This window comes from Gossypium hirsutum, chromosome A09 (assembly GCF_007990345.1).
Source record: "Gossypium hirsutum isolate 1008001.06 chromosome A09, Gossypium_hirsutum_v2.1, whole genome shotgun sequence".
Lineage (NCBI taxonomy): Eukaryota > Viridiplantae > Streptophyta > Magnoliopsida > Malvales > Malvaceae > Gossypium > Gossypium hirsutum.
This window is the reverse complement of record NC_053432.1, coordinates 51,271,546-51,284,755: the sequence shown is the minus strand read 5'-3', so window position 1 is coordinate 51,284,755 and position 13,210 is coordinate 51,271,546. Positions and strand designations below refer to the sequence as shown.

The 13,210-nt window shown below is 35.4% G+C and overlaps 1 protein-coding gene across 1 annotated transcript; it reads left to right on the top strand.

Moving 5' to 3' along the window:
* Nucleotides 1–407: 407 nt before the first annotated feature.
* LOC107888874 (protein phosphatase 2C 70) lies at nucleotides 408–7,470 on the top strand. Its single transcript, XM_016813122.2, has 13 exons — nucleotides 408–727; nucleotides 2,028–2,217; nucleotides 2,323–2,496; nucleotides 2,603–2,778; nucleotides 2,874–3,032; nucleotides 3,718–3,861; nucleotides 3,944–4,005; nucleotides 5,175–5,310; nucleotides 5,650–5,744; nucleotides 6,455–6,570; nucleotides 6,671–6,800; nucleotides 7,043–7,097; nucleotides 7,200–7,470. Exons 1-13 carry the CDS (start codon nucleotides 581–583, stop codon nucleotides 7,371–7,373), a joined length of 1,758 nt encoding a protein of 585 aa, XP_016668611.2. The 5' UTR covers nucleotides 408–580; the 3' UTR covers nucleotides 7,374–7,470.
* The last annotated feature ends 5,740 nt before the right edge of the window (nucleotides 7,471–13,210 follow it).

The window sequence follows — 13,210 nt, the reverse complement described above, 5'->3', positions numbered from 1 at the left end:
AAAAAATATTTCTAACTTCACCCTGAATATATTTTTATGTTGCAAATTCAAGGTAATTTTTTTTACATTGTTTTTGGTAATAAACTAAACAATAAAAAATATGATAGAAATTAAATTGTAAGATGAATTTAGTGGAATTCAATGTTTGAGTGAAGTGGAAAGTATGTTAAGAGTAGAGAAAAATGATTGGCATTATACAAAAGTAATTTTTTAATAGACAGGCATGTGCAGTTTCTTCTATTCAACTTGTATTTAATTAATTAAAGATTTTTTTCTTAATTTCAATGAGTAAATCTAAATTCAGGTTTTGGGTATTAAAAAATTCATGCATGCATACCACGTGGCATGCACCAGCAAGTCACTAAGAAAATCCCCCCAGTAATAATAATAATAATAATAATAATAATAATACAAAAGAATTTAATAGATACGTTGAGGAAAAGAAATGGCAAATAGAAAAGAAAATGAAAAAATTGGGGGAAAATGGTGAGCGACCAATTCAAAGCGAGGTTCTCGCGAAGCAGAGCCGAATCTGAAATCGTAGTGTGAGAGGAGAGAGACGAGAGGACGCTGAACGACTATGGCGATGCTACAAAGCATTGTCGTTTTCACTCTCCTTCTCCTTATGTTGATCCTTATCATTATCCTCATTCTCTTCGCCTTCAAACCATGGCGTTTCTTCTCCTTCTCCCTTTTCTCTTTCTCTTCTCGTTCTCGCTCCATCAAGGTAACACCATCAAAATCTGATCTGTCGTTTGACCAACCAGGGTTTCCTTTTTTTATAACAGCAAAAATCTAGTTTATGACTCATTGGTTTAGGTTTGATTCTATGTTCCTGATCGCGGATCATTGCTGTTTCAGCTTAGGTGGAGCTCGATTTCTATTTTTTTTATTATTAATTTTTCGTAATTAGGAGCATTATTTTATATATATATTTTTTCTATTTTGATTTAATTGCAGAACTTTAGGTTGATCCGTTTATTAGCTCTTTATTTGTGCAATGAATCAATGCCGCGAGTTCAATTAGGAATTTTTCATTTTGGTGGTAATTGGTAATGTTTTGAATAGACAGTAGAGTATTCTGTAGTTCAGCTTTTTGTTTGCTGAAATCTTAGGAAATGCTGTGCGAATTTTCTTGATTCGTGAAAGTGGAGTGATGCATTTAATTTATTTATTTTTGGTATTCTTCTACGGTGTCGGTAAATTTCTATTGATGCTAGAGGAGTAACTGATTTTCCAGTGGATCAAAAGTTGATTGCGGGTAGATTTAAATCTGATATGCCATGTAGTTTAGCTGATTTAATATGCTAGGAAATCTTTTGCAGATTAGTGGCATCTATTCTGAGTCAGTCTACAATGATTGATCACTTAACCCATATCTGCTGAGAATAGATGGCAATGAGTGTCGTATCCAAGAAACGCTTTATGAAGCTACCGATTTTAGAAATATATAAGTATGTATCCATTGTTGTAGTCTAGGGCTCTTCATCAAAAACTTGGTTGATTTCTTTCCTTACTTGGAAAAATTTGAGAGTAGAAGAGCCTTCATTTATAACTTATCATATAGCTTACTTTTACAATCTCTTTGTAAGTTACAAATTTGGAAGTCAATGACACCGACAAATAGACTGATATTCTAAACATACAGACTCGTTCAAAATGTGGAAGAACAATCTCAATATCGTATAATTATTTCATCTTCCTATTCACGTCATCTACCTTATCTCCAAACAACTATATTAAAATTAAAATTTATTTTTAGATGATTACTCACTGTTTCTCTTCCTTTATCATTTATCCTCTCAATCCATATGATTTAAATGCATGTGATGGAAGAAAGAGTTGGGATCTTTCTTTAAAACCCTTCATGTATTTGTCTATCTAAATGCAAAACATTGTCATAGCATTTGTTCATATATATATTCTTTCCATTTAATAAAGGGAAATACTTGGAAACTTTTGGAGCTTTCTTTCTGTTTGAATCTCTTGTGGTCCTCTTTCATTTGACATTTGACATGGATTTCTAGGTTGAAGACGTCGAGAGGCCTCTAGTATCAGATGATGTCAATCACAGTCAAGATCAAAGCAATGATTTGACAAGAAATTATGACGTAGAGGGTGCATGTTACCAAAGTGAAGCTCTTTTGCGCTCACCTCGTAATAAGGGACTTGTTCACAAACAGCGGCTCCCCCCTGCGTCTCACCATTTGGCTCAGGGTATTAACCATTTGCTTCCATCTTTTATTGTTTTACTCTTATAATTATGTTTTAACTGTTCTGCTTAGTAAATCATTTCCAATACTAATGATTTACCTTGTACAGGTGATAGCTTGGTTCTAGAAATATCTGATCCTTCAGAGGATCTTTTGGTTGGTCAGACGCTAAAGCGCCCATTGGCGACAGAGCACCTAATTGAAGCGCTAAAACTTGGTAGGCCTGAAAATCAAAATGAAAACAGTATACAAGAGTTTGTGCCCAAAGTTATCAGTGATCAGCGTAATTTCTGTTTCCTCTCACTGCTATAAAGAGATTAATGTATTGCTTTCTTTCAATAGATTGAATGTGGAAAGCATGTAATTATATCTTTCTTTTAGAAGTACAGGAAGTTGCCTCTCTCTTGAGGTTGTCTCTGGTCCTTCTCGTGGAATTCGCTGTTCTGTACAGTCAACAAACCCTTCAAGGTTGCCGTTGACCCTAGGGAGAGTTTCTCCGAGTGATTTATTATTGAAGGATGCAGAGGTTTCCGGAAAGCATGCAATGATAACTTGGAATTCAAATGTAAACTTCTCCCAAGTTGTATGACATTAGTTTGCGTTTGGTGCATGCTATATGTGTGGTGTATTAATTGTTTCGAATTTCATAAACTCTTGCAGAAACTGAAATGGGAGCTGGTAGATATGGGTAGTCTCAATGGAACGCTACTGAATTCTCAACCAATTAATCATCCTGATTCTGGAAGTAGGCAATGGGGCCATCCAATGGAACTTGCAAGTGGAGACACAATAACACTTGGCACAACCTCAAACATACAAGTAAGTCTATATGCTTTTTCTTTTTTTTTCCTGGTATTTTTTGCTTCTGAAAATTTAAAACTTTCTAGATATAATTTATTATGTTATTAAGTATTGAATGTTTGCACGAACAAAAGCTTTTCATTATTCACTTCTCCAGGAAATTGAATTATTTGCATTTTTGTTCATTTTCTTATTTCAGCAATTTCATAAGGTTGTAATAATCTGAGACCATGAGTTTAGAACTGGTATCTTACTCATCTTTTGTATATTTTTACTGTCAGGATCATCCTATTGATATAAAATACCTTTTAAGAAATTTTCATTTGCTGCAAGCCACATGCACTTGTGACATTCTAGAAGTACATAATTTTTGAGCTTTTTTATTTGTCCAATATCATTTATTTGTTCTCGGAACTCTTGTTTACTTGTCTTCATAACTATCTTTCAAGACTTCTGAGGTGTATTGAAGAACTGAACATTAATGTTGCACCTTCAGTTAACAGTTGATAGACTGCTTCCATAAGAAAAAATTCCATATAGTTAGGATTATAGACACGGTTGTTATGTAACTTACTTTTGTTTTCTGATAGACCATTGTTGTGAAGTGTTTTCTCTTATTTACTCATTTCTGATTGTACAATGTGCATATCAGCTTGTAATCCATGGCAATGTTTTATTGATTGCCTGTTGTCTTTTGTGACAGGTTCATATTTTATCCCAAAATGAGTGCATGGTACCTTTTGGAGTTGGTATGATTTTGGACCCTATGTCGTTGCGTCGAGGGGGAAAGAAACTTCCCATGGAAGATGTTTGCTATTATCAATGGCCTCTTCCCGGAATTGATCAGGTTTTCATGTTTTAGTGCTTTTACCTGATGTTTTTATCCTTGTATCAATGCGATGAATCTTATATTTTTGCTGACATTGCAGTTTGGAGTGTTTGGTATCTGTGATGGGCATGGTGGTGTTGAGGCTGCTAAATCTGCGAGCAAGTTAGTATTCCTATTACATCTTTTAGTGTGCTTCTTTGGCAGGGTTTGTGGTTGACTTGTAGACTTTTCATCTTATGATTAATTATTAGATACACTTTTTGTTTCCCATGCATACGCTAATCGTGCTTTCTAGAGTATATCTTGTCTTCAAAGCTTGTCTCAAAGTATTATGCATCTTTTCAGTTTTCGAATCCATGTTTCTGTTATGTTTGTTTATATTCAGATAGTTGGATTTTCATGAGCTTCTGGTATGATAAATGCTGACTTAGGCTTTGCTTGGTAGGCCAGGATAGAAAGAAGGATGGAAAAATCATTAAACAATTAGCTTAACCATTGGATTAACAAATTTTTCCTTTTTACCCCTTCCTATCCTTCCTAACAAGCAAAACCTAATTATTGTCTTGATTGACAGTCAAGTTTTTTATGGTCTTGGCTGGTCAACATTGCATGTGGTGCTAGAGTATTTACTGAATAGTGGAAACTTGGAATATAGTGAAAAACGAAGTGGAATACATATTAGAAAGGCAAGGAAGATTTATTAAATACCATATTGGGATAAGGTCATTGCCATTGTCTGTCTACTAATCTAGTTGCTTTCCCCTTGGTCATGGATTCAAACCCTGGAAGCAGTCTCTCTGTATAAATGGGGGAAAGGTTGTGTATGTCAAGACCTTCCTTAAACCCTGCTTATAGCGGGGAAGCTTTCTGCATTTGGTATGACCTTTTTATAGTTCTGAAGGGGATTGTTGGAGGCTTATAAATTTAATGGAAATGAGAGAAGTTTCGTGTTGCTTTACTTATCTCCTTTTTTTCTCTGGCTTTCTCTCCACTTTTGTGTATGAATTCATGTGGCAAACAGATGGAGGATTATCGTGGCATAAAATGGATTTGGTCATCATATTAGTAGATTCTGTTTTCTGTTGTTCTCTTTGGCTATATTTACATATACACACATTAAAAGAGGAAACATTGTTCTTAGTTCCTTTTTCTTCAATCTAGCAATTATCACATTGAAGGCCTGATTTGCATTATTCTTGTACCATGAAGCCTTCAGTTAAAGATTTAAGGCTTCTGATTTGACAAACAAACTTAGCAATTCTGCTCATTTTAGCTGATATGCTTGATTTTGACTTAACTATTTACTGAAGTTTTAAGAATCTGATCTCCAGGATTCTGCCTGAGATGCTTGCTACCATTTTATCGGATTCTGTTATAAGAGAGAGGGTTTTGTCACAGCATGATGCCTCAGATGTTCTTAAAGACGCATTCCTTCGAGCAGAAGCGAGCATGAATAACTATTATGAGGTTTTTACCTCACCTGCTTTTTCTTCTTTTTCTTGTACTCCTATAGACATTTTCATTGTTTAGTTTGTAAATCTTTCATAGAGCTCTGGAATGCATTTGCCCCTTTAGCATCCATTGTGTACTGTATTTCTGCTGTTCCTTTTATAATTTGTAGATGTGCTATTACTACCATTCTTGTTGAGTCATATTCTTATTAAGACTATTGCACTTTTTTCCGTCGACTTTCATGTCCTTTTGGCATTCATGATAATATAATGGCTTGTTCTGAAGGACTGAATCTCTTTCATCCACCTTCATTGAATATGATAGTTTGCATATCATAATATTAATTCCTTGCAGGGCTGTACTGCAACGGTTCTTCTTGTTTGGGCTGATGCTGACGAAAATTTCTATGCACAATGTGCAAATGTTGGGGATTCAGCATGTCTTATGAAGTAAGTGTTTCAATTCTTATTGTTGCAAGTTGTAGGATTTCTAGGGTTATAATGGTATTTTATGATCAAAGTCCATCACTTGGAGTCTTGAATATGTCCTATTCATAATCATTTAAGAAGATTTCTGTTAATCTTAGGTAATGTTGTAATTTGCAAGTTAAAATATGAGCTAAATTGCTGTAAGCAATCCATAAAGAAATCTATTGGCATCTGTCAGAAGCTACTTATGCTAATTGGTGTATCTTAAGTCTTTAATTCATCGAAACATTACTTGATATTTGAAGTACTTGTTATAATCATCTATGTTACTTGTATTCGGGTGTCAATCCCAGATACCAGTATGTATCTGCATTTGTTCAATTTTTTGAAGTTCTTTCATGTATTTAGAGGGTTCTTGGGAGATCATATCTTCGTACTAGTACCAAATATACATTGAACACGGTCACTGGACATGAGTACTTGAAGAAAAATAAAGTGCCCAAGCAATATGGATAATGACACTGTAGTGTGAATGCAATGCTTGCCTGTTGTAGTGCCATCCTGCATATTGCTGTCGTTGTCCTACCTCCTGCAGAATTTTCTCCCCATTTTCTGTTCTTTCATATAATATATATTTTTAAAAATTCTGTTCTCTATTATTTAAAATGAAATTTATGGGCATATTGGTGATTTTGCTGTACTTACTACCAAATTCAATTTTAATGGTACAGTGTTGGAGGTAAGCAGATTAAGATGACAGAAGACCATAAAATAAGTAGTTATTCTGAAAGACTCCGAATGGAAGGAATGGGGGAGCCATTAAGAGATGGGGAGACACGTCTATGTGGTATGTTCAAATTTCTGTATCTGGTCATGACATTAGGAAGCAAGACTTGGTGACATAGCCAAAAGAAGGTACATATCGAGTAATTGACCACTTTTTTCAGGTTTGAACCTCGCAAGGATGCTTGGAGACAAGTTTGTGAAGCAGCAAGATTCACGCTTTAGCTCCGAGCCTTTTATAAGTGAACCTGTGCATATCAATCAAACAAGTGGGGCATTTGCACTGCTGGCTAGGTGATTCTATCAAAACTTGTTTATAGTTTTGCATGCTAGAACATATTGCGACTTGTTTCCGGTCAATTTTGATCAAAACAGATTATTTTATCTACTTTTCTCTTCTTAGCTCGTATGATATTGATCCATCATCACTGAAACTACAATAATGACATGCTTGCTTGCTTGTATAATTTTTTATTCGCAAAATTTACTCGTGATTTTGTTGAAATATGGATCCCACTTGTGTGCACCGATTGCAGCGATGGGTTCTGGGATGTTGTTACTGCTAAGAAGGCAATCCAGTTAGTTGCTCAGGTATTGTCTATTAACACAATAACAGGTTCTTGCTAGTTTTTACTCGGTTTTTTTTATGGGATAAATGTCGAATCTCACTAACAATTGGGGTGTGGTGGTCAGGAGAGGGAGAAAGAGTTGATGGCAGAGTCGGAGAAGGAGAATTTGGCAGAGAAGATTGCGAATGTTTTGTTGAATGAGGCTAGAACACAGCGAACGAAAGATAACACCTCAATTATTTTCTTAGATTTTGACAGTACATCTAGAAGAATATCTTGTAAAGTTGATGATCCCTAGTTCTTTTTTCTTTTTCTTTTAAAGGATTTTATAATTTAGTGTGAAAAACTATATATTAATTATTTCAAATGTAATGCTCATTTCTAGCTTGAACTTACTCTGCTTTTCCCAACTTTTCAAATTTCTATCCTCCTCATGATTGTTGCACAGACTCGAGTTTTCTAGCTCATATTGCTCCCGACGAGTTGGTGCAAGATTTGAAATTTTAGAATTTTTTCAAAAGTAATGTTTACTTATTTTATTTTTGAAAATATATATATATTCAGATTATAGTTAATAAATATGAAATATTGATCTTAGTCTTGCACCAAATCTTCAAGTTATGAATTACAATTTTAAATTTCAAAACGTTATTATTGTTTCGACTTTCAATCAAGATTGTTTTTGTTATAACACTTGTCTGTATTTTATACCTGTTTTTTCTTTCTTTTTCTTTTTGACATCATTACTCCTCTATTCTCTCTCTTCTTCTTTTTTATAAATAAATTCAAGAAAAAATAAATAATAACAAATGTTATAGTTAAAACAATTTTTAGATTTATAAATAATTATAATGTTTTTTAGTTGTATTATTTTTATAAAAATATTTATAATTTCTTTTTCTAGAAAATATATTTATATTAAATTTAAATTAATATTTTTAAAAGATCATTTATAAAAATATTGAACTTAATATATTTTAAAATTTAATAATTTTTCTTTGTATTCCTTTATTTCTCCTTTAAACTACAAACAAAAACAAATAAATTATATTGGCTCATAAAAATACTCAATATATTTTGTATTATTCCTTCCTATATTTCTTACCTTGTTTTTCTTTTATTGTATGTAAACAAATACGAACAAAAAAGGTCCTATTTTATATAAGTTAGTATAAATTTTATTTCCACTAATTTAATTATAACAAGTAAAAATAAATAAAATAAAAATATTTAGTAATAGTCAGGTCTCTAATCCGTCTTAATAACAAGCACATCTTCATCAATCAGTTGCAAATGGTAAGAATAAACTTTAATCCTTTTTTAATTTACTTATTTCATAGTTATAATTGAACTTAATTTTTTTTATAATTTTTTTGTAAATAGCCGAAAAATCGAATTTTGCAATGCCATGTTCGAAATCTACTCGGTCCTCTATCACCGTTGATCGAAACATACTTGAGGGAAGCCCCTTTTTTGCACGTGGCCCTTGTAGGCCAGGGGTGTAAATTAGACCTAGAACTCATAAGCTCGTTGGTAGATAGGTGGAGACCCGAGACACATACATTCCATATTCCATGCGGTGAGTGTACTATCACTCTAGAGGATGTGCATCTACAATTGGGTTACCCGTGGACAGGTCAATAGTCACTAGGTCTGTTTAGTCTGTGATTAGGGAACCATATGTTACGATCTTTTGGGTGTGGTTCCAAAGAAAATTTACGGAGCTCGGATCAAAATAGCCTGGTTACGAAATAATCTCGTGGAGTTGGCGGAGGATTTGACTGAAGAGGAAAGAGAATGATATGCTCGGGCATACATCTTTCAGATTATCGGGGGTATGCTGATGCCGAATAAGTCACAAAACCTCGTACATTTAAGGTGGCTGCTGAAACTCGTAGATTTTAAAGGAGCTAGTGAACTCAATTTGGGGCCCACCGTGTTGGCGACATTGTACCGGGAGATGTGTCGGGCGTCGTAACCAGAAAAATCAAAACTATTAGTTGCCTTTTACTACTACAATCATGGACTCGGTATCGCTTTCCAACTTTACGTCCTCGAGTGAACTACTCGTATACACTCTCACTCGTAACAAGGTAAAAGTCAGTAGATATTACCATTATTGAATTGATTAAAAATAAAATTGTTATGCTAATAAGTTACTTAAATAGGTGGAACTATGCTTTGAGTCACGTGGGACTACCTACCAAGCTTGAAGATATAGACTTCTATTAGATCAACGATCAGAAGTGGATGTATGTATTTATTTAATTTTAAACTATATACAAATAACGTAGTCGATTTTGTATTTAGTATTTAGTAGAATATATAACTAATGTTTTTTTATTACATTTATATAGTTTGAATGGACACCATATGAGGACCCAGTAATTCGGGCAGTAATTCTTGAGGAATTCTTTATGAATCCCAACGCTTGTCACGTTAAGGTCCCATTGGTAATGTACACTACCGTAGAGATGCACGAGGCGGATAGAATGTTGCTGCAGATCATATTCCAACAATTGATTCCCGTGGCACCTCAGAAGCTTGATGATCTGCATCATATCGACTTATGGAGACCAAATACGAATTGGCCTATATTCCAGTCACAATATATCAACATGTGAAATAATCGGTATGATTTTTTACCTATTCATGCAAAAATTATCATTTCGGAGTTAGCATGCGATCCAGAGTGCATGCCATGGTTTAAGATACATGACAAGCCATATTTGTACGGGGAAGAGGTTAGGCGTCGGCATCCCCACACGAGTAGCTTACGATGGTGCCGGTTAAATCCAAGGGGTGGCGAGGTGGGCTATCATCAGTGCCCACGTAAGAACGGTCGACCTTTTGGTTTGCGACATAATTTTCTATCGAGTACAACTTAAACAGAGCAATCGATATAGACGACTACTTACGTTCATCTGGGACTGGTAGGAATATGTATCTCCACACGTTGTAAATGTTTTCTAATTTGTACACTTCGTCGACAAAGCTCATAGGATCCAAATAGGGATTCATACAACCTGCAATTGCATGAGTGCATGGAAAATGAAGTGTGTCAAATATCCCACAGTTGCAAGTCCTATTTCTCAAGTGTACCCGATACACTCCCTTGGCAATACCTTGGTATGACCTGTCGAACTCCATCACTCGAAACTATATGTCGTCACGTGAGTGACAAACTACCATCATGCAGTTGGCTCATGTCTTACCATTATTAATTTGTTTTAGTATCGCCAGGCACCATACATGGCCTCCTTGCAATTTCCTGACATAACTCGTTACTCACTTTGGGAACAGTTCTGCCAAATGAAAGTATGTCTCTTTCACAATTGAGGTTATTGACAAATGATGCATTCCTTTTAAAATAGAATTGATGCATTCCGTTAGGTTTGAGATCATGTAGCCATATTGTAGCTCACCGTTGTATGATTGTGTCCACTGATTGAAGGGTATGTTAGTGAGGTATGTTGTCCCTGCTGACCTAGTTGACCGTAATATCTCTAACATCTCATAAAGACAGTCCTTCATGATCTCGTACCCTGTCAATATAAATGGATAACGACAATTACATACCTAAAAATATAAATAAAAAAACAAAATATTACAAACCAAATAATATTAGTAGCAATTAAATACTCACGTTGGTCGCTTGTCGTCGCTCAGCGATAGATCGATATTACTGGTAGTAGTTGGACGCAATATGCCTTAGACAATATTGATGGTGTGCAAGGTCTCAGAGGCTTTCTTGTCATTCAATTGCAGATAGTATTTTAGTTCTTCGATCCAAAATTACGCATATATCAGGTTGGGGGCAGACATGCCTCATCAACCTAGACAAAAAGAAATATAGTTGTATATTTTCTCCCCCAGTGTTATTGCAATCGCAATTGGAAGGATCCTCTGATTACCATCTTGTACCATAGCCAAAAACAGCCGATAGGTATGTCTACCATATATAAAGGTATCGTCTATTTGTACCAATGGCTTGCAGTACTGAAATGCATCCTGACATTGCTTGAAGGTCCAAAATAGACGTTTGAACATTTGAAACCTACGAAGCAAGCAATCATTGTAGTACATGGGACCCATTTCAATATTTGTTACGTAACCTAGTACGTACCTCTCCAACACCTGACACCACTATCATACCTTGTTATATGACACGTACCACCCACTGCGTATCTTCTCTAAGGCCTTCTGCTTAGTTATCCATGCCTTGCGGTACGAAAACGTGTAATTGAATTAGCTACAAATATTGGCAATTAAAACTGATACAGTAGTCATTGGATCTACTTTTACCATTGATAATATTGGGCATACGATCAAATCTAAATCCAACTTTGGATAATCCTGTAAAACACTTGCAACCCCGCGAGTACGTTAAATTAATTGGAACTAACATTAAATTTAAATAAAACCCTAAGAATCTAATTATACTGTACCAGAGGTAACACATGTATGCAGATCAGTGAACTTTTTTATTGTCCATAACTCCGTCTTCTTCTTAACAAAAGCCATGATTTTACATGCACAGCTACCGTCTCACATTGCACATTGGCCTTAAACTTATCAAATTTGAATTTGACCACGTGGAAGTTAACTCCATTCTTAATGTTGTATCACTTCAATGTAGCGAGAAAACCATCTTTACTGGAAAACTCCTAGCCCACTTCCGAATCACCCAAATCCAACGATGCACTTCTGTGGCCAGGCCTTCTGTGTGGTAGTTCTACAAAACCAATGCATTCTCTGCCAAAAGATCAACATTATGCATGTGGGCTGGAGGCGAGTATGCTTTCAATCGTGGATCTTCTTCTTTTTCATTTCCACCCCCTTCACCGCCTTCAATTCAGTTGGAACAGGTTCCGATTCAGAAAATAATACAACTTCTAAGCCATTGACACTGGACTCCCGGGGTGGATCTACATCAGATTCATTATCATCTTCGTTCTCCAACCCACCAACATATGACATGTTAGAGGTCGCCTCACCGGTGGATATTGTAGGGAGTAAATCATCCCTTTCCTTGTATGTTTCAGAACATCCAAAATCACATATCGGTTGCCAACAAGTGGAAGTTGATGCCATTCCCCAGTAAGAATTCCCAGCATTGAACATCGACCCATCGAGGTGCATGTCCTATCCACTAACTGAGTGTCGTACAGGGGTCATGTATTCTGTTCTACCACCAAACCTCGATAGTTTGATGTTTTGCCTCTCACGATTGAAATCTAAGGCTGAGACAGATGAGTGTTTTCCTATTGATGATTTTGGGTTATCATAATGGGAACTTTCTAACAAAGTGATTGGACTATTGCCATTTTCAACCGTTCCCACCTCTCGAACAGGAAGAGATGTTGAAGTCGCAAGTCTTTCATCTAGCCTTAAAAATTCCATATATAACTTAAAAAATGGTGATCCATTATTAAGGTACGTCTGCACCATCGCCTCCATGCCCCGAGCACCTTTGATATCAAATGAGTCATATCTCATAAGATCGACCAAAGTACATAATCGATACTTAATAGACAAAACTTTCATTGCCATAGATCTGAAGATTTTTCGCCTAATTCTTTTACAAAGTTCTTTCAACTCTATGTTTTGGTTAAAGCCAGTCGCACTGTGTTCTTCGATAAAAAATCACACCGTTCTCGGTGTCACAGACCTCACTATCATAATAAATAATAGCACTAATCTGTCCACTCATTTTTAACCAAATTATCTGTTGAGAGAAATTCGAAACAAAAACATTATGCAAAAAATATAATGCTTCGTATAAATATTAACACGAAAAATCAGCTTATACATTCCCTACGAACTTCTATTCTTCTAAACTTCTTCAATTTCTATTGCTTCAACTTATACCACCAGAGACTTAAATATGGGTCATTTGTAACCTAAAAGATAACATCCCACTCCTTTCTGTAAAATGTTCTGGATAGTGGGGGTTGAAATTTGTAGAGCAAAAACACTCCAAGCAAGACGCACTATCAGTAGCAGTACTGAAAAGGACGTCTACCTGAAAGCGTTTTCAGTACTTTTGCTGACAGTGCATCCTGCTTGGAGTGTTTTTTCTCTATAAACCTCAATCCCCACTATTCGGGGCATTTTTCACAAACCTTTCAAAAA

Excerpts from the sequence above, each read along its gene's own strand:
- LOC107888874 (XM_016813122.2), top strand. The coding sequence starts at position 581 with ATGGCGATGCTACAAAGCATTGTCGTTTTCACTCTCCTTCTCCTTATG. Across the intron at positions 3,862-3,943 it reads CTCTTCCCGGAATTGATCAG|TTTGGAGTGTTTGGTATCTG; the intron begins GTTTTCATGTTT and ends CTGACATTGCAG. Across the intron at positions 5,311-5,649 it reads GCATGAATAACTATTATGAG|GGCTGTACTGCAACGGTTCT; the intron begins GTTTTTACCTCA and ends AATTCCTTGCAG.